The 24,233-nt window shown below is 53.5% G+C and overlaps 1 protein-coding gene across 2 annotated transcripts; it reads left to right on the top strand.

Moving 5' to 3' along the window:
• Positions 1–1,611: 1,611 nt before the first annotated feature.
• On the top strand, positions 1,612–24,233 carry C7H2orf88 (chromosome 7 C2orf88 homolog). Of its 2 annotated transcripts, none has more exons than XM_029069162.2 (2): positions 1,612–1,780; positions 22,464–24,233. In XM_029069162.2, exon 2 carries the CDS (start codon positions 22,468–22,470, stop codon positions 22,810–22,812), a length of 345 nt encoding a protein of 114 aa, XP_028924995.1. In that variant the 5' UTR covers positions 1,612–1,780; positions 22,464–22,467; the 3' UTR covers positions 22,813–24,233. The 2 variants fall into 2 exon arrangements, with proteins under 2 accessions (XP_028924995.1, XP_028924996.1); XM_029069163.2 differs by lacking the exon at positions 1,612–1,780 and adding an exon at positions 7,168–7,196.

Below are 24,233 nucleotides of genomic sequence, written 5' to 3'. Positions count from 1 at the left end.
CATCTCCTTTCAAATGCTCTGTAGGGTCTAGTACAGTGCACTGCAAAAAGCACTAAGAACTATGGCGTTTCCCAAATTAGATGGAAGTGAATAATCATGTTGGTATTTGTTAAGTGTTTACTATGTGCAGAGCACTGTTCTAAGCGCTGGGGTAGATACAGGGTAATCAGGTTGTCTCACATGAGGCTCCCAGTTAATCCCCATTGTACAGATGGGGTAACTGAAGCACAGAGAATTTAAGTGACTTGACCACAGTCACACAGCTGCCAAGTGGCAGAGCCGGCATTCAAGGCCATGACCTCTGATTCCCAAGCCTGGGCTCTTTCCACTAAGCCATACTGCTTCTCCTATGGCATTTGATAAGTGCTTTCTGTGTGCCAAGCACTATTCTAAGCGCTGAGGGAGATACAAAGTAATCAGGTTGTCTCTCGTGGGACTCGCAGACAACCCCCATTTTCCAGATGAGGTAACTGAGGCATCGAGAAGTTAAGTGCCTTGCCCAAGGTCACACAGCAGACAAGTGGCGGAGCCGGGATTAGAACCCACATCCTCTGACTCCCAAGCCCAGGCTTCTTCTACTAAGCCAAGCCGCTTTTATGTGTCAACACTCTTCTAAGCACCAGGATAGGTACAAGTTAATTAGGTGGGGTACGTTCCCTGCCTATAAAGAGTTTACTCGTCCCTGGGAGTAAGGAGATGAGGGTTCTAATCCCGACTCTGCCACTGGCCTGCCGTGTGAAGTTGGGCAGATCATTTAACCTCTCTGTGACTCAGTTTTCTCTTCTGTAAAATGGGGTTTCAAAACCTGTTCTCCCACTGAGCCCCAAGTGGGACAGGGACTGTTTCCCACCTGATTATCTTATATCTATCCCAGCGCTTTGTACGGTGAGGCCTAGTGTAGTGAGTGAGGCCTTAGAAGCAGCGTGGCTCAGTGGAAAGAGCCCGGGCTTGGGAGTCAGAGGTCATGGGTTCGAATGCCGCTCCTGCCACTTGTCAGCCGTGTGACTGTGGGCAAGTCACTTCACTTCTCTGTGCCTCAGTTCCCTCATCTGTAAAATGAGGATGAAGCCTGTGAGCCCTATGTGGGCCACAATGATTACCTTGTAGCAGCGCTTAGAACAGTGCTCTGCACATAGTAAGCGCTTAACAAATACCAACATTATTATTATTATTATTGTGTCTACCCCAGCGCTTAGAACGGTGCTTTGCACATAGTAAGCGCTTAACGAATGCCATCATCATTATTATACCGTAAGCCCGTCAGTGGGCAGAGACTCTGTTCCCGATCTGTCCATTCCAAGCGCTGAGTCCAGTGCTCTGCACATAGTAAGCGCTCAATAAATGCTATTGAATGAATGAATGAATGAATGATCATCATTATTATAAAAACCCTCCCCAAAGCGGGCAAAACTTCCAGAGTGTGGGGGCACGTGTGGAGCCCCCGTGTCGGCTCCAGGTGTCCCGTCCACCTAGTTGGTCCTGGGGTCCAGTTGGGCGGGTTGGGGTCCGGGCCGTGGGTCCGGCCGCTGGGGCCTGAGGGGCAGCGGCCTCGCCCACGCGGCCGGGACCGGCCGTTTGTCAGCTCAGCGCCACCGGGGGCTGCCTGGCAACCGTCCCGCCTGGCAACCGCCCCGCCTGGCATCCTCCCCGCCTGGCAGGCCAGCGGGGAGGGGTCGCAGCGGCCCGGGAGGAAGGCCCACCCCTCTCCTCCCCTCCCCTCTCCTCTGCTCTGCTCTCCTCGGTCCCTCGGAGAAGACAGTCGTGCCCTACACTTGCCCAGGTACCGAGCCCAGCGGGCCCGCCCCTGCCAAGCGGGGGGTCCACCCCGCCCCCCACCTGGAATTCACCTTCGTGGCTGTCTTCCCCGCGACACCGCAAACTCCCCGAGGGCAGGGATCGGGTCCACTAACCGGCCTGGCCTCTGCCAAGGGCTGGCACTCAGTACAGCGGCGTGGCTTTGGCGCCCGGGCTTGGGAGTCGGAGGCCGTGGGTTCTAATGCCCGCTCCGCCACTCGTCTGCTGTGTGAGCTTGGGCGAGCCGCTTCACCTCTCTGGGCCTCAGTCGCCTTAGCTGTAAAATGCGGATTAAGACTATGAGCCCTATGTGGGACGGGGACTGTGCAGAACCCGATTAGATCGTATCTACCGCAGGGATTAGTACAGTGCCTGGCACAGAGTAAACACTTGACAAATGGCACAGTTATTATTATCGGGTCCCCGGCTGTGACCTGTGATCATTGGAGGGACCTGTGCCTCCCTGTGGGCAGGAAATGTTTCCGTTCTACTGTTATATTGTACTCTCCCGAGCGCTTAGTACAGTGCTCTGCACACAGTAAGCGCTCAACAAATACGATCAGCTGGCTGACTCTCCTCAGAATATGTCTTTTTATTATTATATTGTACTCTCCCAAGCGCTTAGCACACCGCTCTGCACACAGTAAGCACTCAACAAATACGATCAGCTGGCTGACTCTCCCCAGAATATGTCTTTTTATTACTGTACTCTCCCAAGCGTTCAGCACACTGCTCTGCACACAGTAAGCGCTCAATAAATACGACTGAAGGAATGAATGAATGCCTGGCCCAGCTCTTGCGGCACTTCAGTCCCACGTTGAAGCCAGGCACAGTAGAAGTCTGCTCTGTCCACCCCGGCAGGGGTCTGCTCTCTTCACCCCAGCAAGGGTCTGCTCTCTCCCCGCCTGGGCCTCGAGGTGCCAACAGACTGAGCATCTTCCCCCACCCCCATAATTTGGCCCCAGAGTGGCTACAGAGGGACACTGTGTCCAGTCTGATTCGCTTGAATCTACCCCGGCGCTTATTAAAGTGCCTGGCACATCTTAAACGATTAGCAGATACTATTAATAAATACTAAATAAATACCTAACGTTCTTGCAGGGAACACATCCATTCCGACCGCTTAATGAAGGGAGTCAACGTAGGTTGAAAGCAGGGTTTTGTAGAATACATTTTTTTTAATGGTATTGGTTAGGCACTTACTATGTTTCAAGCACTGTTTTAAGCACAGGGGAAGGTACGAGTGAATTAGGTGGGACAGAGTCCCTCTCCTGCATGGAGTTAACAGTCTAAGGAGGAGGGAGAACAGGTATTTAATCTCCATGTTACAGTTGAGGAAATTGAGGCCCAGAGAAGTGAAGTGACTCCCCTAAGATCACACAACAGAAAAGTGGAAGAAAAGGGATTGGAACCCAGGTCCTCTGACTCCTGGGCCCAGGGCTCTTTCCACCAGGCCATTATGCATTTCCAGAGGTGGGGTGTTGGAGCTGGTGCCCCCGGGTTCCAGGGGTGGGGGTGATGCCACCGGTTTGTGTTGGACTGATTATCTTGTATCTACTACCCTGGCGTTTAGTACAACGTTTGGCACTTAATTAAGCACGTAGACTCCCAGGCTCAGAGCCCTGGAGGCTCCAAGCCCACCTGGGAGAATAGGAGAGGGTGACCTGAGGTCAGATGTTTGTGCCCCATTAGCCCCACTTCAGCTGCCCCCACCATGGGCAACCCCTGGACCCCAAGGCTCTCAGTAGGTGTCCAGGGGTTGAGAGTGGGAGGGGGCTTCAAGCTGACACTTCTATGTGGACGCTTTTCCGAAAGGGGACAACCCAGCTACAGGGGCCCTGCCCCCAGCCTGGCACCGACCCCTGATGTCAGCCAGTCATTCAGTCAATCCTATTTATTGAGCGTGTATTGTATGCGGAGCACTGTACTCAATGCTCGGGAGAGTACAATATAACAGACATATTCTCTGCCCACAACAAGCTTACAGTCTAGAAGGGGAGACAGACATTAATATAAATAAATCAATGACAGATATGGATTTAAATGCTGTGGGGCTGGAACAGGGGATGAATAAAGGGAGCAAATCAGGGCGACACGGAAGGAAGAAGGGGAAAAGGAAGGGAGAGCCTAGTCAGGGAAGGTCTCTTGGAAGAGATGTGCTTTTGATAAGGCTTTGAATTGGGGGAGAGTCATTGTCTGTGGGATACGAGGAGAGAGTGACTAACTTCTCTGTGCCTCAGTTACCTCTTCTGCAAAATGGGGATTAAGACTGTGAACCTCATGTGGTACAACCTGATTACCCTATATCTACCCCAGCGCTTAGAACAGTGCTCTGCACATAGTAAGCACTTAACAAATACCAATGTTATTATTATTATTATTCTAGGCCAGAAGCAGGGTATGGGCGAGAGGTCGATGGCAAGATAGATGAGATAGATAGAGGCACAGTGAGTAGGTTGGCATTAGATGAGCAAAGTGTGCGGCTGGGTTGTAGAGGGAGAGTAACGAGGTGAGGTAGGAGGGGGGAAAATCAGCATGGCCTAATGGATAGAGCATGGGAGTGGGAATCAGGAGGTTATGGGTTCTAATCCCAGCTCCGCCACTTGTCTGCTGCGTGACCATGTCGCTTTATTTCTCTCTGCTTTCTCTGTCCCACCCACCCTTTCCCTCTGCTCTCCCTCCTTCCCTTCCCCTCAGCACTGTGCTCATTTGTATATATTATTTATTACCCTATTTATTTTGTTAATGAGGAGTACATCCGCTTGATTCTATTTATCTTGATGATGTTGTCTTGATTAGTTTTGTTCTGTTTTGCTTTGCTGTCTGTCTCCCCCGTTTAGACTGTGAGCCCATCACTGGGCAGGGATTGTCTGTAACTGTTGCCGAATTGTACATTCCAAGCACTTAGTACAGTGCTCTGCACATAATAAGCGCTCAATAAATACTATCGAATGAGTGAATGAATGAAAATGGTGGAGGGCTTTAAAGCCAATGGTAAAGAGTTTCTGTTTGATGTGGAGGTGAATGGGCAACCACTGGAGGATATTGAGGAATGCGGAAACATGACCTGAAAGTTTTTGTAGAAAAAATATCCGGACAGCTGAGTAAAGTCTGGACTGGAATGGAGAGAGACGGAAGGCAGGGAGGTCGGCAAGGAGGTTGATACAGTAATCTAGGTGGGATGGGATAAATGATAGGATTAAAGTAGTAGCAGTTTGGATGGTGAGGAAGGAGCGGATGTTAGGGCTGTTGTGAAGGCGGAACCAACAGGATTTAGAGATGGATTGAATATATGGATTGAATGAGAGAGAGGAGTCAAGGATATCGCCAAGGTTACAGGCTTGTGAGATAGGAAGGATGGTGGTGCCATCTACAGTGATGGGAAAGTCAGGGGAAGGACAGGATTTGGGTGGGAGTTCTGTTTTAGGCGTGTTAAGTTTGAGGTGACGGCAAGGCATCCAAGTAGCATGGTGCAGTGGGTGGAGCACGGGCCTGGAAGCAGGAGGGCAAGTTACTTCTCTGGGCCTCAGTTCCCTCATCTGTAAAATGGGGATTGAGACTGTGAGTCCCCTGTGGGATAGTGACTGTGTGCCACCTGATTTGCTTCATTCATTCAGTCGGTCATTCAATCGCAATTATGGAGCGCTTACTGTGTGCAGAGCACCGAACTAAGGGCCTGGAAAGTACCACTGGGCAACAGATAGAGACAATCCCTACCCAACAACGGGCTCACGGTCTAGAAGGGGGGAGACGGACAGCAAAACAAAACTTGATTCCACCCCAGCGCTTGGCACATAGTAAGCGCCGAACAGCCGCCACAGTTCTGATGAGGTAGAGATGTCAAGTCGAGCCGGGCGCCGGGGGCGTGGCGGCCCAACAGGGGGCGCTGCCGCTCGGCTCGGGAGCCCCGCCGCCCGCCGCGGGCCCGGGCCTGTGGCCGGCAGGGGGCGCAGCCGGACCCGGGGGGGGCGGGGAAAGGGGCGGAGCCAGAGCCCCAGGGGGCGGGGCCTGATCGAGAAGCAGCGTGGCTCAGTGGAACCAGCCCGGCCTTGGGAGTCGGAGGTCACGGGTTCGAATCCCGCCTCTGCCACTTGTCAACTGGGTGACTGTGGGCGAGTCACCTGCACTTCTGTGGGCCTCAGGTCCCTCATCTGGAAAACGGGGATGAAGACGGTGAGCCCCACGTGGGACAACCTGATCACCCTGTATCCTCCCCCAGCGCTTAGAACGGTGCTCTGCACCTACTAAGCGCTTAACAAATACCAACATTATTATTATTATTACTTGTCAGCTGTGGGACTGTGGGCGAGTCACTTCACATCTCTGGGCTTCAGTTCCCTCCTCTGGAAAATGGGGATGAAGACGGTGAGCCCCACGTGGGACAACCTGATCACCCTGTATCCTCCCCCAGCGCTTAGAACGGTGCTCTGCACCTAGTAAGCGCTTAACAAATACCTGCATCATTATTATTATTACTTGTCAGCTGTGGGACTGTGGGCGAGTCACTTCACATCTCTGGGCTTCAGTTCCCTCCTCTGGAAAATGGGGATGAAGACGGTGAGCCTCTCGTGGGACAACCTGATGACCCTGTCTCTCCCCCAGCGCTTAGAACAGTGCTCTGCACCTAGTAAGCGTTTAACAAGGGAAGCAGCGTGGCTCCGTGGAAAGAGTCTGGGCTTCGGCGTCAGAGGTCATGGGTTTGACTCCCGGCTCTGCCACTTGTCAGCTGTGTGCCTGTGGGCGAGTCGCTTCGCTTCTCTGGGCCTCCGTCACCTCATCTGTCAAATGGGGATGAAGACCGTGAGCCTCACGGGGGACAACCTGATGACCCTGTAGACTGTAAGCCCTTCAGACGACAGGGACCGTCTCTATCTGTTGCCGACTTGTTCACCCCAAGCGCTTAGTACAGTGCTCTGCACATAGTAAGCGCTCAATAAATACTATTGAATGAATGAATGACCCTGTCTCTCCCCCAGCGCTTAGAACAGTGCTCTGCACATAATAAGCGCTTAACAAATACTGACATCATTATTATCAGCAAATACCAACGTTATTCTTATTACTACGGGGCGGGGGGGGGGAGTGAGGGGCGGGGCCCGGTGGGGGGGTCCGGGGCCGGAGTGAGGGGGCGGGGCGCGGGGCGGAGCGTTGTCCGGAGCGTTGGGCGGCGGCGGCGACCTCCCGGCCGGAGCCCCCGTGTGTCCCGGAGCCCCCGGGATGGGCCCGGCGCCCGGCGGGGCTGCGGCGGCTCGGGGGGCTCGGGGGGCTCGGGGGGCTCGGGGGGCTCGGGGGCCGCGGGCCCGGACCGACCGTCCCACCGTGACCCTCCCTCCGTGACCCTCCGGCGGCGGCGGCGGCGGCGGCGGCGGCGGCGGCGGCGGCGGAGCCCTCTCGGCCCGGCGGTGAGCGGACACCGGGAGGGGGTGAGGGAGGGGGAGACCTGGCCGTCCGTTTATCCGGCCGTTCGTCCGGCCTCCGGGCGGCGATTGCAGGAGGGCGCTGCGGGGGCCCCGGCCGGGATCCGCGGGTTGCTCTGGGCCGGGGGAGAGGCGGGGGCGCGGGGGGCGGGGGGGAGGGGGGAGGGGGGTCCGCCCGGGGACCGGGCCGGGACAGGACAGCCCAGGGCAGGACAGGACAAGACAGGATGGCCCAGGACAGAACAGGACAGGATAGCCCAGGATAGGACAGGACAGGATGGCCCAGGACAGGATGGCCCAGGATAGGACAGGACAGGATAGCCCAGGACAGGACAGGACAGGATGGCCCAGGATAGGACAGGACAGGATGGCCCAGGACAGGACAGGATGGCCCAGGACAGGACAGGACAGGATAGCCCAGGACAGGACAGGACAGGATAGCCCAGGATAGGACAGGACAGGATAGCCCAGGACAGGACAGGACAGGATGGCCCAGGACAGGACAGGATGGCCCAGGACAGGACAGGACAGGATGGCCCAGGACAGGACAGGACAGGATAGCCCAGGACAGGACAGGATGGCCCAGGATAGGACAGGACAGGATGGCCCAAGACAGGACAGGACAGGATAGCCCAGGACAAGACAGGACAGCCCAGCCCAGCCCAGCGGCCGCCACCGACAGGGACCCGCATCAGGCGGCCTCCCCGCCGGGGTCCGGCCCGACATGGATGGGGGGGTGTCAGTTCGGGATCGGGTCCCCGTTCCGGTCCGAAATGGATGGGGGTCAGTCCGAGGTCCGGTCTGGGGTCTCGTCCGGGGTCCAGTCCGAGATGGATAGGGGTCAGTTCGGGCGTCAGGTCTGAGATGGAGGGGGATTGTTCCGAGTCCAGTAATGATAAGAATTATAATGATAATAGTATCTGTTAAGCATTTACCGTGTGCCAGACACTGTACCAAGTGCTGGGATAGATACAAGGAAGTCGGATTAGACACGGTCCTTGTCCCACGTGGCGCTCCCAATCTGAATCCCCATTTTACAGATGAGGGAACTGCGGCCCAGAGAAGCTAAGTGACTTGTCCAGGGTCCGACAGCAGACAAGTGGCGGAGTTGGGATTAGAACCCAGGTCCTTCTGAGACCCAAGCCCGGGCTGTAACCACTAGGCCATACTGTGGGCCAAGATGGACAGGGATAAAAATAATAATAATTAGGGTGTTTGTTTAGCACTTACTATGTGCTGAGCACTGTTCTGAGCACTGGGGTGGATACGAGGTAATCGGGTTGTTCCACGTGGGGTTCACACTCTTAATCCCCATTTTATAGATGAAGGAACTGAGGCACAGAGAATTGAAGTGACTTGCCCGAGGTCTCACAGCAGATAAGTGGCAGAGCGGGGATTAGAACCCACATCCTCTGACTCCCAAGCCCGTGCTCTTTTCGCTAAGCCACGAGAGTCCAATCTGGGATAGGTGGAGATCAGTCCAGAGTCCAGTCCCTGATCCAGGCCAGGGAATTATTAGTCCGGGGCATCAGGCTGGGGTCAAGCAGTCAGTATGATCTGTTGATCACTTTCTATGAGCAGAGCACTGTATTAAGCAGTTGGGAGGGTACGGTACACCCAACTAGGTGTAGGCAGTCCTTACCCTTAAGGAACTCATAGTCTGGAGGGGAAGAGACACATGAAAATGAATTATGATTATGGATATAAGGCTGTGGGACTGAGGGAGGGGTCAATAAAGGTGCAAGGACGACGCAAAAAGGAAGGGAGTAAGAGGCTTAGTCGGGGAGGAGATGCGATTTTAATGCGGTGAAGGTTGCAAAAGTGATTCATTCATTCAGTCGTATTTATTGAGCGCTTACCGTGTGCAGAGCACTGTTCTAAGCAGTTGGAATGTACAATTCAGCAACAGATAGAGACAATCCCTGCCCAACAACGGTCTAAAAGGATAGTCTGTCAGATATGATTCATTCGATGGTATTTATTGAACACATAATATGTGCAGAGCACTGTACTAAGCGCTTGGAATATACAATTCGGCAACAGATAGAGATCATTCCTGCCCAATGACTGGCTCATAGTCTAAACGGCGGAGAGACAGACAGCCAAGATAGAACAAAAGAAAAACAAGACAACGTCATCAAGATGAATAGAATCAAGGGGATGTAATAATAATAATAATAATGTTGGTATTTGTTAAGCGCTTACTACGTGCAGAGCACTGTTCTAAGCACTGGGGTAGACACAAAGGAATCAGGTTGTCCCACGTGAGGCTCACAGTCTTAATCCCCATTTTACAGATGAGGGAACTGAGGCCCAGAGAAGTTAAGTGACTTGCCCACAGTCACACAGCTGACAAGTGGCAGAGCCGAGATTCGAACCCATGACCTCTGACTCCAAAACCCATGCTCTTTCCACTGAGCCACGCTGCTTCTCTACACCTCATTAACAAAATAAATAGGCTAATAAATAATATATACAAATGAGCACAGTGCTGAGGGGAGGGGTAGGGGGAGGAGTAGAAGGTTGGGGGGGAGCAGAGGGAAAGGGGGAGCTCAGTCTGGGGAGGCTTCCTGGAGGAGGTGAGCTCTCAGTAGGGCTTTGAAGAGGGGAAGAGAGTTTCGCAGATGTGAGGAGGAAGGGCGTTCCAGGACAGCGGTAGGACCTGGGCCGGGGGTCGACAGTGGGATAGGCGTGAACGGGGGACGGTGAGGAGGTGAGCGGCAGAGGAGCGGAGTGTGCCGGCTGGGCTGGAGAAAGAGAGAAGGGAGGTGAGGTAGGAGGGGGCAAAGTGAAGAACAGCTTTGAAGCCAAGAGTGAGGAGTTTTTGTTTCGTGCGAAGGTGGATAGGCAACCACTGGAAGATTTTGAGGAGGGGAGTGACAGGCCCAGAGCGTTTCTGTAGGAAGATAATCCGAGCAGCGAATGAAGATTAGACTGGGGTGGGGAGAGACAGGAGGAAAGGAGATCCGAGAGGAGGCTGACACAGTAATCCAGTCGGAATATTATGAGAGCTTGTACCAGCACTATAGCCGTTTGGATGCAGAGGAAAGGGCAGATCTTGGCGATATTGTAAAGGTGAGACAGGCAGGTTTTGGTGACGGATTGGATGTGTGGGGCGAATGAGAGAGCTGAGTCAAGGATGACACCAAGGTCGCGGGCCTGTGAGATGGAAAGGATGGTCGTGCCGTCCACAGTGACGGGAAGTTGGGGGAGGACAGGATTTGGGAAGGAAGATAAGGAGCTAAGTTTTGGACATGTTGAGTTTTAGGTGGCGGGCAGACGTCCTGGAGGCAGGAGGAGATACGAGCCTGGAGGGAGGAGGAGAGGACGGGGAGGAGATGTAGATTAGGGTGTCATCTGCATAGAGATGATCCTTGAAGCCGTGGGAGCGAAAGAGTTCACCAAGGGAGTGAGTGTAGATGGAGAACAGAAGAGGGCCAAGAACCGACCCTTGAGGAACCCCTACAGTTAGGGGATGGGAGGGGGAGGAGGAGCCCGTGAAGGAGACCGAGAATGAATGGCCAGAAGGATAAGAGGAGAACCGGGAGAGGACAGAGTCCGTGAAGCCACGGTGACATAAAGTGTGGAGGAGAGGGGAAGGGAGGTCCAGGCCAGAGGCAGGACGCAGGGTGGGTGGCAAGAAAGATGAGACTGAGGTAGGTAGTATTAAAGGAGTGGAGGGTATGGGCTGGGTTGGACTAGGAAATCAGGGAGGTAAAGTAGATGGGGTAATAAATACGATTGATTGGTTGATCGACAGTAAGGAGCTTCTGTTTAATGAGGAGGTGGATGGGGAACCACTGGAAATTCTTGGGGAGTGGGGAAGCATGGACTGAATGGTTTTGTAGAAAAATGATCCAGACAGCAGAGTGAAGTATGGACTGGAGTGAGGAGAGACAGAAGGCTGGGAGGTCAGCAAGGAGATTAATGCAGTAATCAAGGCGGGATAGGGTAAATGCTTGGATTAATGTAGTAGCAGTTTGAATGGAGAGGAAAGGGAGGATTTTAGCAACGTTGTGATGGTAGAGCTGATAGGATTTGGTGACAGATTGAATATGTGGTTTGGATGAAAGAAATGAGTGAAGGACAATCCAGGGTTATGGACTTGTGAGACAGGGAAGGTTGTGGTGCCGTCTACAGTGATGGGAAAATCAAGAGGAGGACAGGGCTTGGGTGGGAAGATGAGGAATTCTGTCTTGGACATGTTTAGTTTGAGGCGTTGGCAGGACTTCCAAATAGAGCTGTCCTGAGGACAGGAGGAAATGTGAGACTGCGGAGAAGGAGAGAGATCAGGGCTGGAGATGGAGATTTGGGAATCCTCCACATAGGGATGGTAGTTGAAGCCAAGGGAGTGGGTGTAGATGGTGAATAGAAGGAAACTCAGAACTGAACTTTGAGGAACCCCTTTTTTTATTTTAATGGTATTCGTTAAGTGCTTCCTACTAAGCACTGGGGAAGACACAAGCTGATCACGTGGGGCACAGTCCCACATGGGTCTCACAGTCTTGTGCCCCATTTTACAGACGAGGGGACTGAGATACAGTTAAGTGACTTGGTCCAGGTCGCTTAGCAGACATGTGGTAGAGGCAGGATTAGAACCCAGGTCCTCTGACTCCCAGGCCGACGCTCCTTCCACTAGGCCACACTGCTTCTCACAGTTAGGGTGTGTGGGGCAAAGGAGGAGCCTGCAAAAAAGATTGAGAATGAGTGGCCAGAGTGGGGAGGAGAACCAGGAGAGGACAGCGTGAGTGAAGCCGAAGTGGGGGGCAGGGAGCGGCGGACAGGCAATGAGTCTCCCCCTTCAAAGCCTTATTGAAGTCCTATCTCCTCCGAGAGGCCTTCCCTGACTAAGCCGCCCTTTCCTTTTCTCCCACTTCCTTCTGTGTCACCGTGACTTGCTTTCTTTACTCATCTCCCCCTCCCAGCCACACAGCATTTTAGTACATATCTGTAATATACTTATGTATATTAATGTCTGTCTCCCCTCTAGGCTGTGAACTCATGTGGACCGGTAATGTGCCTGTAATATTGTATAGTGTCCTCTCCCAAGCCCTTAGGACAGTGCTCTGCGCACCGTCGGGGCTAAATAAATACCACTGATTAGTTGACCACCACTCTGTCCACCTTCAAAGCCTTCCTAATATCACATCTCCTGCAAGAGAGTTTCCCTGATTAAGCTCTCACTTCTGCATCACCTGTGCACTCAGATCTGCCCTCCTTAAAGCACCCTGATACTCAACCTACCTTCAACCCCACAGCACTTATGTCCGTATCCTTGTATCCTGCTTTTTTCCCCCTCTGTCATTTATTTCAATGTCTGTCTCCCCGTCTAGACTGCTAGCTCCTGGTGGGCAGGGATCGTGTCTACCAACTCTTTTGTACTATAATAATAATAATAAAAATAATTATGGTATTTGTTAAGCGCTTACCATGTGCCAGGCACTGTAGTAAGCACTCGGTAGATACAAGATAATTGGGTCGGACACAGTCCCTGTCCCCAATGAGACTCACAGTCTTAATCCCCATTTTACAGAAGAGGGAACTGAAGCCCAGAGAAGTTAAGTGACTCGCCCAAGGTCCCACAGCAGACAAGTGGCAGAGCCAGGATTAGAACCCCTGACATTCTTACTCCCGGGCCCGATCCACTAGGTCATGCTGCTTCTCCAGCACTTTCCCAAGTTCTCAGTACCCTGCTTAGTACCATGCTATGCACACAGGAAGCACTTGAGAAATACCACTGAACAGTTGATCGATTGATTGGAGGAGACTGGTGGGTTTGTATAATTTGAGGGATCAGGAACCAGTCGGGGAAGGTTTATTGGAGGAGGGGGGATTTTTGGAGGGATTTGAGCATGGGGAGAGCTGGGGGTCTTTCGGGTGTGAGGAGGGAGGGAGTTTCAGGCCGGAAGAGCAGCGAGAAGGAGGGGACGGGAACGGGAGAGTTGGGGGCGAGGGGTGGTTAGAAGGTGGGCATGGGAAAATGCCCAAGGTCACACTGCAGAAAAATGACGGAGCAGGGATTAGAACCCACGCCCTCTGACTCCCAAGCCCATGCTCTTGCCATTAGGCCATGCTGCCTCTTCCTGCCTGGCACATAGTAAGCACTTAAATACTGAAATTATTGTTATTATTATTATGCTGCCTGCTGCTGTCTGCCAATCTCTGGAAAGGCTTGGAGACTTTCCATGGAGCTTACACTGGGGCTCTGGGCTGGGCAAGGACATTTACTCTGGTGGCAGAGCAGTGCCATTCTGCAGGCACAGTGAATGCTCTGTCTCCGTGGCTGAACAAGGTGGGCATGGGAAAAGTGGAGACGGCAGTGGGCTGGGAGGTCAACGGGACAAGAGAGCAGAGCAGAGAGATGGGGCTGGGAGGAGGAGAGCCCGGAAGCCAGCGCGGAGGAGTTCTTGTTTGGTACGGAGAGACAGCGGGAGCCAGAGGAGGGCTTGGAGGAGCGGAGAAACACAGGTCTGTCGGAGAAACACAGGTCAGGAAAATGATCGGTGTCACGGTAGCATGAGGGGGGAGAGGCTAGAGGCAGGGAGACCAGCGAGGAGGCTGGTGCAGTAGTCTAACCCTAAAGTGACAAGAGCTTGGTTCAGGGTGGTGGCTGTTGGGTGGAGAGCAAGGAGCAGACTCCGGAGGGGAGCAGGAAGAACCGGCAGGACTCGGCAGGGGACCGAGCTGGGGGTGGAACGCTAGCCGACGGTCGAGGGCGGCACCGACGTGGCAACTGGCCGGGCTCGGCCGAGGACCGAGCTTGGGTAGAACGCTAGCCGAGAGTCGAGGATGGTGGCAACGTGGTGGGCTTCTGCCGCTGCGACGACAGTGCTGTTGTCGAGCGAGAAGGGAAGGCCCGGTGGGGGAGTAGATTTACTGGTATTTACTGAGCGCCTGCTTTGCACCGAGCATTGTGCCAAACTCTGGTGGGAGAGGACAAAAGCAGTGAGATGTCTCAGTCTGGTTCCACAGATAGAGACGCATCCGGTGAGACTGACATTAATCAATAACGAAGTGCTACTTGGGAGAAGCGGCGAGGCCTAGTGGGAAGAGCCCGGGCCTGGGACCCAGGGGACCTGGGCTTTAATCCCGGCTCTACCGCCTACCTGCTTTGTGACCTTGGGCGAGTCACTTGGCTTCTCTGTGCCTCAGCTCCCTCATCTGAAGAATGGGGATGTAAAACCTGTTCTCCCTCTTACTTTGACTGTGAAGCCAGTGTGGAGCCTGGTGATCTAGTGTCTACCCCAGTGCTTAATGCAGTGCTTGGCACATAGTAAGCTCTTAATAAATATTATTATGACTATGATGATCATTATTACTCTCTTCCCACTTTTCAGCTCATTTCATTTGCTACAAGTTGCTGAAAACCTTTAGGAATATTGTTGCATCCTTAGAATAGTCAGGAATATGAATAATTGAGTCCCCGATCTGTTTTTGTCATCAGGGTAGGCATTAAATAATGAAGAAATCAATTCAGAAAATAAAGTCGATATCTTCACAGCACCAAGGAACGTTCGAAATCATCTACATTTTGGATGTCTGCCAGATGTTCATAGATTTCAATTAAGAGCAGAAAAGCTGTGGTCGAAAGAGAAATTACTCAGACATCCAAGAGCATCAGTCTTAGTAGCTACTTCCCAGAAAATTACCCAGGCTGGATCTTGGGGCCACAGACCTGATACAACCTGATACGAGGTAATCAGGTTGTCCCGCACGGGACTCACAGTCTTCATCCCCATTTTACAGACGAGGTAACTGAGGCACAGAGAAGTTAAGTGACTTGCCCAAGGTCACACGGCAGAAAAATGACGGAGAAGGAATTAGAAGCCACGCCCTCTGACTCCCAAGCCCATTCTCTTGCCATTAGGCCATGCTGCCTCTTCCTGCCTGGCACATAGTAAGCACTTAACAAATACTGCAATTATTGTTATTATTATTATGCTGCCTGCTGCTGTCTGCCAATCTCTGGAAAGGCTTGGAGACTTTCCATGGAGCTTACACTGGGGCTCTGGGCTGGGCAAGGACATTTACTCTGTTGGCAGAGCAATGCCGTTCTGCAGGCACAGTTCATGCTTTGTCTCCGTGGCTGAACAAATGAAAGGGCCTGCAGGGCAGAGGGACCAGAAGGAGGGGCAGGGAGAGGAGGAGGGGAAGGAAGAGGAGAAGGAGGAGGAAGGAGGAGGGCTGGAGGGGCCATGGAGGTGTCCTTCCTAAACCAGGGATGTGTCTTGACCGTCAGAGAGCTGAGGAAGGGGTTGGGTGGTGGAGAGGGGTCAGACCAGCCCCAGGACCAGTCAGTCCACAGTGGCCTCTCAGACTTCCAGACTCATCGCTCAGCTTTCTAAAACATCATTTTGCCAGGCTTCCTCACTCTCCAGTAATGGCCCATTCTTCTTCGCCTCAAACGGAAACTTGTGACCACTGCCTCTATCAACCAGTCAGTCAAGTCAGTGGTATTTATCGCACACTTACTGCCTGCAGAACACTCTAGTAAAGGCTTGGGAGAGGACATTCAAGAATTGGTAGACATTCGGTCAGTAAATAATTTATTGAGTGCTGACTGTGTGCAGACACACGTGGCAGACATATTCCCTTCCCACAAAGAGCACTCAGTCAGCTCTCTCCCTGCTAACTCTCCACTCCTTTGGCTCACCACACCCCAGCTCGCACCCTCCCCTCCTCCCAAATCAATGTACTCATTGGGCCTCTCTCTGACCCCTGGGTCACCCCTTTTCTCCTGCCTTCAATTCCCTCCCCCCACAAAGCTGGCAGACCTCAGCCCTCCCCATCTTCTCCCCCTCTAGCCTATATGCTTTGCCTGGGCAAGGAAAATGTCTATCAACTCTGTTTTATTGCACTCTTCCAAGCGCTTAGAACAGTGCTCTGCACCTAGTAAGAGCTCAATAAGTACAATTGGTTGATTGATTCTGAAATCCCACCTACTCCAGGAAGCCTTCAATTAACTTTTCTTCTACTCAGGTCACTACCTCCCTCTTATCTCTGCATTTCCCTCTTCCCTCTGCACTTTTATGCAGCTTGGTTTCCACGATCTTCTCTATCCGAAGACCCCTTCTTTCTATTTGTCAGTGATCTCACGTCTATCTTCCCTGCTGGATCACAAAATCCCTGAGGGCAGGGGTCACATCTCTCATTTCCTGCCAAGGTCCTAATCCAGTACTCTGAGAAGTCGTTTCACTTCTCTGTGCCTCAGTTACGTCATTTGTAAAACAGGGATTAAAACTGTGAGCCCCGTGTGGGACAGGGATTGTGTACAACCTGATGAGCTTCTATCTACCCTAGTGCTTAGTGCAGTGCTTGGCATATGGTAAGCAAATGCCACAATTATTATTATTATTGTTATTGAATTGCTCGAGGAGCCAGATGGGGCATCTGTGTGGGCACTGGGTCTCCCGGTCACAGAGAAAGCTGGACACCACTATCCCCGCTCTACAGTGGGAGACAGTACTTTTCAGATTGGAGGAAGGTGGAGAGCTGGACATGTATAAGAGGGTTGAAATAATAATAATAACAGTAATAAGTAGTGGGATTTCTTGAGCACTTACTATGTGCCAAGCACTGGGATAGAGAGAAGCTAATCAGACTGGTCACAGTCCCTGATCCACAAGGAGTTCACGGTCTAAGTAAGAGGGAGTAGGATTGAAGCCCCATTTTACAGATGAAAAAACTGAGACCCAGAGAAGTGAAATGACTTGCCCAAGGTCACACAGCAGACAAGTGGCAGAGCCAGGATTAAGAACCAGGTCCTTTGGACTCCCAGGCCCGGGCTCTATCGACTAGGCCACGCTGCTTCCCAAAGGGTAGGGATATAAGTGAAGTGAGAAGCAGTGTGGCCTAATGGATGGAGCCCGGGCCTGGGAGTTGGAAGACACAGGTTCTAATCCCGGCTTTGCCACTTGTCAGCTGTGTGGCCTTGGGATAAACTGATTCTCTTCCCCTTTTCAAAACCCTACTTAAAACTCACCTCCTCCAAGAGGCCTTCCTAGACTGAGCTCCCCTTCTCCCTCTACTCCCTCTACCACCCCCCCTTCACCTCTCCGCAGCTTAACCCTCTTTTCCCCCCCTTTCCCTCTGCTCCTCCCCCTCTCCCTTCCCATCCCCTCAGCACTGTACTCGTCCGCTCAACTGTATATATTTTCATCACCCTATTTATTTTGTTAATGAAATGTACATCACCTTGATTCTATTTAGTCGCCATTGTTTTTACGAGATGTTCTTCCCCTCGACTCTATTTATTGCCATCGTTCTCGTCTGTCCGTCTCCCCCGATTAAACCGTAAGCCCGTCAAACGGCAGGGACTGTCTCTATCTGTTGCCGACTTGTTCATTCCAAGCGCTTAGTACAGTGCTCTGCACAGAGTAAGCGCTCAATAAATACTATTGAATGAATGAATGAACTTCTTCGGGCCTTAGTGACCTCGTCTGTAAAATGGGGATTAAGACTGTAGGCCCCATGTGGGAAAGGGACTGTGTCCAACCCGATTTGCTTTTATCCACCCCAGTGCTTAGTATGATGCCCGGCACATAGCATTTCACAAATCTTCTTCAAATGCTGTCGAGTTGTTTCCACCCCATAGATGCCATGGACACACCCTTTTCAGAACGCCCCATCTTCTGTCATAAAGTCGTTCTGTATATGTATCCAGAGAGTTTTCTTGGTAGTGGCTTAACAAATACTACTGCTATTATAATTATTATTCAGTAAGCGCTCAATCGATTGGAAAAATACAATGGATTGCTTCTGAATGGCGTTGGTTCACGGTCTCAGCGTTGGAAGCATCCCAGCCGCATCTCAGCTGCCCAGGCTCCTGAAAGAAGCAAGGGACTCCACCCCGCTGGCCGTCTGACCCCCCCTTCTACCCCAGCTGTTCTCAGGGAGCAGGGATTTAGGGCCGCCTCAGAGCTAGCTCTCTTTGCACAACTGTTTCATTGTCAAATCCATTACAATCCTTCCAAATATCTGGAAGCATTCAGGAGCGAGGGTCCGTACTACTTTACTAGAGAAAAAGCATGAACCATAAAGGTCAAGCATAAAGCATGAAGCAGCATGGCCCAGTGACAAGAGCACAGGCTTGGGAGTCATTCATTCAATCCTATTTATTGAGCGCTTACTGTGTGCAAGAGCAGTGGCAAGAGCTTGGGAGTCATTCATTCAATCCTATTTATTGAGCGCTTACTGTGTGCAGAGCACTGTCCTAAGCGTTTGGAATGTACAATTCGGCAACAGACAATCCCTGCCCCACAACGGACTCACAGTCTAAAAGGGGGAGACAGACAACAAAACAGAACAAGTAGTCAGGCATCAATACCATCAAGATAAATAGAATCATAGATATATACGCATCATTAATAAAATAGAGTAATAAATAATATATACAAATATGCACAAGTGCTGTGGGGAGGGGAAGGGGTAGAGCAGAGGGAGGGAGTAGGGGGAATGGGGGGGGGGGGTAGAGGGAAAGGGAGGGCTCAGTCTGGGAAGGCCTCCTGGAGGAGGCGAGCTCTCAGTAGAGCTTTGAAGAAGGGAAGAGAGTTAGTTTGGCAGATGTGAGGAGGGAGGGCATTCCAGGTCAAGGGTAGGATGAGGACCAGGGGTCGACGGCGGGACAGGCGAGAACGGGGGACCGTGAGGAGGTGAGCGGCGGCAGAGGAGCAGAGTGTAAGGGGTGGGCTGGAGAAGGAGAGAAGGGAGGTGAGAGAGGAGGGGGCAAGGTGATGGAGAGCTCTGAAGCCAAGAGTGAGGAGTTTTTGTTTCACGTGAAGGTGGATAGGCAACCACTGGAGGTTTTTGAGGAGGGGAGTGACATGCCCAGAGCCTTTCTGTAGAAAGGTAATCCGGGCAGTGGAATGAAGTATAGATTGGAGCGGGGAAAGATGGGAGGATGGGAAATCAGAGAGGAGGCTGATGCGATAATCCAGTCGAAATATTATGAGAGCTTGTACCAGCACGATAGCCGTTTGGATGGAGAGGAAAGGGCGGATCTTGGTGATACTGTAAAGGTGAGACCCGCAGGCGTTGGTGACCGATTGGATGTGTGGGGTGAATGAGAGAGCAGAAGTCAAGGATGACACCGAGGTTGCGGGCCTGTGAGACGGGAAGGATGGTGGTGCCGTCCACAGTGACGGGGAAGTCAGGGAGAGGACAGGGTTTGGGAGGGAAGATAAGGAGCTCAGTCTTGGATATGTTGAGTTTTAGATGGCGGGCGGACATCCAGGTGGAGACGTCCTGAAGGCAGGAGGAGATACAACCTGGAGGGAGGGGGAGAGAACATGGGAGGAGATGTAGATTATTTGGGTGTCATCTGTGTAGAGATGATCATTGAAGCCATGGGAGTCAAAGGACATGGGTTCTAATCCTGACTCTGCCACTTGTCTGCTGGGTGACTTTGGGCAGATCATTTCACTTCTCTGTCCCTCAGTTACCTCACCTGTAAAATGGGGATAAAGACTGGGAGACATGTGGGACAGGAACTGTGTCCAGCCGGATTACCTTGTATCTACCCCAGTGCTTAGAACAGTGCTTGGCATGTAGTAAGTCTGTAAAACAGGGATTTAGATGTGAACCCTATGTAGTACAGTGCTTGGTACATACAAGCACTTAGCAAATACCATTTAGAAAAAAGATGATCTTGTATGTAACCCCAATACTCAGTACATTGCCTGGCACATAGTAAGCGCTTAACAAAGTGGCATGACCTAGTGGAAAGAGCCCCGGCCTGGGAATCAGAGGACCTGGGTTCTAGTCCCAGCTCAGCCGCTTGTCTGCTGTGTGACCTTGGGCAGTCACTTCACTTCTCTGGGCCCCCAGTTCCCTCATCTGTAAAATGGGATGGACTGTTTCCAAACCAACTGTCTTGTATCTTCTCCAGTGCTCAGAACAGTGCCTGGCACGTAGTAAGCCCTCAACAAGAAGCAGCACTCTTCAACATATCAGTTTCAACATATCCCTGGCCTTGAGAAGCAGCATAGCTTTGTGGCAAGAGCCCGGGCTTGGGAGTCAGAGGACATGGGTTCTAATCCCAGCTCCGCCACTTGTCTGCTGTGTGACCTTGGGCAAGTCACTTTATTTCTCTGTGCTTCAGTGACCTCATCTGTAAAATGGGGATTAAGACTGTAAGCCACATGTGGGACAACCTGATTACCCTGTATCTTGGCTCAGTGAAAAGAGCCCGGGCTTGGGAATCAGAGGTCATGGGTTTGAATCCCAGCTCTGCCACTCGTCAGCTGTGTGTCTGTAGTCAAGTCACTTCACTTCTCTGTGCCTCAGTTACCTCATTTGTAAAATAGGGATTAAGATTGTGAGCCTCACATGGGACAACCTGATTACCCCGTATCTACTCCAGGCTTAGAACAGTGCTCTGCACATAGTAAGCCCTTAACAAATACCAACATTATTATTATTTGGTATTTGGTATTTGTTAAGCGCTTACTATGTGCCGAGCACTGTTCTAAGCGCTGGGGTAGACACAGGGGAATTAGGTTGTCCCACGTGGGGCTCACAGTCTTAATCCCCATTTTACAGATGAGGGAACTGAGGCACAGAGAAGTTAAGTGACTTGCCCACAGTCACACAGCCGACAAGTGGCAGAGCTGGGATTCGAACTCATGAGCCCTGACTCCAAAGCCCATGCTCTTTCCACTGAGCCACGCTGCTTCTTATTATTACCCCAGCACTTAGAACAGTGCTCAGCACATAGTAAGCCCTTAACAAATACCATCATCATCATCCTCATTTAACAAATGTCATGATTATTATTATGACGATGATAATTATTAGAGGTCAAATTAGTGATCAGCGGGCAATAGGGTAGTGGGGGGAATCAGGAGCTTTTGGTTTGTCTGTTCTGGGTCAGTCAGTCAATCTTACTTATCGAGTGCTTACCATATGCAGGGTCACTATATTAAGTAAGCACTTTGAAATTTTTTTTTGTGGTATTAAGCGTTTAAAGCACTGTTCTAAGAACTGGGGTAGATACAAGTTAATCAGGTTGGACACAGTTCCTGTCCTGCATGGGGCTCATAGTCTAAATACTAAGGAAATTACAGTAGGGTAGAGTTGGTAGGCAGGGTTGTGCCCTCAGGGAGGTGACAGACTACAGAAGGAGCCAGATATTAAAATAAATTACAGAGGGAAAATAGTAGGGTTTTAGGATAGGGACATAAGCATTTTGGAACTGAGGTGAATACCGAAGTCCTTGATGCAGAGGGGAGTGTGGATGGAGCAATAATAATAAACTATAATTATGGTATTTAAGTGCTTACTATGTGCCAAGCACTATTCTAAGCACTGGGGTAGATACAAGGTAATCAGCTTGTCCCACATAGATCTCACAGTCTTTATCCCCATTTTAGAGATGAGGTAACTGAGGCACAGAGATGTGAAGTGGCTTGCCCAAGGTCACAGAGCAGGAAAGTGGAGTCTTCCGACTCCCAAGTCCGGGCTCTTGCCACCAGGCCACCCTGCTTCTCTAAATGAGGAGAGTCAGGGCTGTGGGATGGTCTGTGCTGGGTCACCGGGGGAGAGTCAGGGATGAACAGGGGAGAGACGGGGGTGTGGGATGGGCCGGGCTGGGTCACTGGGGGACAGTCAGGGACGGAGAGGGCAGAGTCAGGGCTGTGGGATGGACAGTGCTGGGACACTGGGGGAGAGACGGGGGGGTGGGATGGTCCGTGTTGAGTTACCGGGAGAGAGTCAGGGATGGAGAAGGGAGAGTCAGGCGGGTGGGATGGGCCTTGCTGGGTCACCGGGGGAGAGTCAGGGGTGGACAGGGGAGAGACAGGGGGATGGGACGGTCCGTACTGGGTCACCGGGGGACGGTCAGGGATGGACAGGGGAGAAATGGGGGCCGTTGGATGGTCCGTGCTGGGTCGCTGCGGGGGGAGTCAAGGATGGATGGGGAGAGCGAGGGGGATGAGATGGTCCGTGCTGGGTCAGTGGGGGAGAGTCAGGGATGGAGAAGGGAGAGTCAGGCGGGTGGGATGGTCCTTGCTGGGTCACCGGGGGAGAGTCAGGGATGGACAGGGGAGAAATGGGGGGTGAGATGGTCCGTGTTGGGTCGGTGGGGGAGGGTCGGGGACGGAGAGGGGAGAGTCAGGGGGTTGGGATGGTCCATGCTGGGTGAGTGGGGGAGGGTCAGGGATGGAGAGGGGAGAGTCAGGGGGGTGTTGGGACGGTCGGCGCAGTGCAGGGTGAGCCGTGGAGGGTTGAACTAAGGTGCCGCTCGTCCTCCCCCAGGGCCATGGGCTGCATCAAGTCGAAGCACCCGTTCCCGCTCCCAGACTCGCTGCCCGGCGAGCGGAGAGACAGCGACGAGAGCCTGGTGCGGGACGGCCTGGTGCGGGACGGCCTGGTGCGGGACAGCCCGTCCGACACGTCCTTCCTCCCGGCCGCCCGGACCGCCTCCGCCTCCGCCGCCTCCGCCGCCGCCGCCGCCCCCGCCGCCTCCGGCTCGGCCTCCAGCGTCGTCCTGCTGCACTTCGCACACCGCCTATCGCAGGAGATCCTGGACGAGGCCGTCAAGCAGTGGGCCGCGGCCGACGGCAAGTACGGGGACATCCCGTACATCGAGAGCGACCTGCCGTGAGCCCGCGGCCCGGGGGGGGGGGGGGAGCGGGGGGGCCGAGGTTCGAGGTTCGAGGATCGGCGGAGGGCGCCAATACAGGCAGTGCACCGTGCGGCCGCAAGGCGGCGTCCCGCTTCCCTGCGCCGGCCGGGCCCTGGGGGCGTGGCCAAAAGGGGCGTGGCCAGGAGCGGGAGGGGCGGGGCGACCGACAGCCAATTACCCGACTGGCCGCTAGGGGGCGGGGCCGGGATCTGGCGGCGGAGGGGGCGGGGCCACGGGGTGATTGACAAGGTCACGGCGGGGATGGGCGAGGCCACGGCTACAGCGCCAGTTTCCCTTAACGCGGGGTGGCCGGTGGGAGGGGACACGGCGACCCCCGCGTCCTGCGTGGGTCCGACCCCCCCGGGGCAGGCGTGTCCCCCATCCCACCCCGGGACAACCGGGTGGGAGTGGGGCTGGCTACTTGAGCCCCCCACCCTGGGGACCGGCCGGGCCCACAGCCCCAGGATGGAGTTGGCTTCTTGGGGCGAGGAGGAGGCCGGGAAAAGCGGCCCCTCTACAGGCCAAAGAGCCTCTGGTCGACCCGGACCGCCCACCCCATCTGGGGGACCCTCCCTGGACGGGAGGAGAGGGGCGTCGGGGGTGAACTGGAAAGGGACCATACCCTGAGGGACCGGGGGTCATCCTGGCCGGAGGATGCCGCGCGGCAGGGTGGCCCGAGGACCTCTGGACGAAAGAGGCGAAGCCCCGTGGGCTAGTGCGGGGCCGCAGTGGCCACAACGACCGGTTCGGAGTGGATCTCCGTTTGCCCGTTACTTGGGAATCTCGCCCCCTTCAATAGGCTCCCTAGATTAGGCCCCCGTCACCTGGCCGCTCGGATGCTCGGTCCGATTGGCGGGAGGGGAGTAGGACCGAGGGATGGAGGGAGGACTCACCATCTCCCCCGCGCTGACCGCCTCAACCCCAGCATCTTCCCCGCGGGCTGCACCCCCTCCGGAGGGCGCCCGGATGATCTCTCCAACCGAGCGGGGGGGGGGCGGCGGCGGCGACCGGAGGCTGAGAGCACCTTGGGCTCGCCCAGTGCCCTCAGGAAGGAGAACTGTGGAGGGAAGGCCGGGGGAAGGTCCGGCCAGGCCGCGTCGACTCCAGGAAATCCACCCCAAGTACGTCCACGTCCGAAAATGATTGGCCCCCGGTGGCCATCCGATCCAGGCGGCTTCCCTGCTGCGGAATCACCCACGGGAAGTAGCTGGACACGCGGCCAGACAGGGGGCGGCCTGCGGGCTCGGGCCCGAGATACGCTCCCCGGGCGGCCCTCCGTCCCAAAGCACACACCACTGTCCTGCCTTGCTAAACTGAAGAGTACATTTACAGTCTATTTTTCCAAATATTTTTGTGGGAAAGTTCTTTGGAACTGCACAATAAAAATCCATCGCACCTTA

The sequence above is a fragment of the Ornithorhynchus anatinus genome, chromosome 7, assembly GCF_004115215.2.
Source record: "Ornithorhynchus anatinus isolate Pmale09 chromosome 7, mOrnAna1.pri.v4, whole genome shotgun sequence".
Classification (NCBI taxonomy): Eukaryota; Metazoa; Chordata; class Mammalia; order Monotremata; family Ornithorhynchidae; genus Ornithorhynchus; species Ornithorhynchus anatinus.
This window is presented reverse-complemented; position numbering and strand designations above follow the sequence as displayed.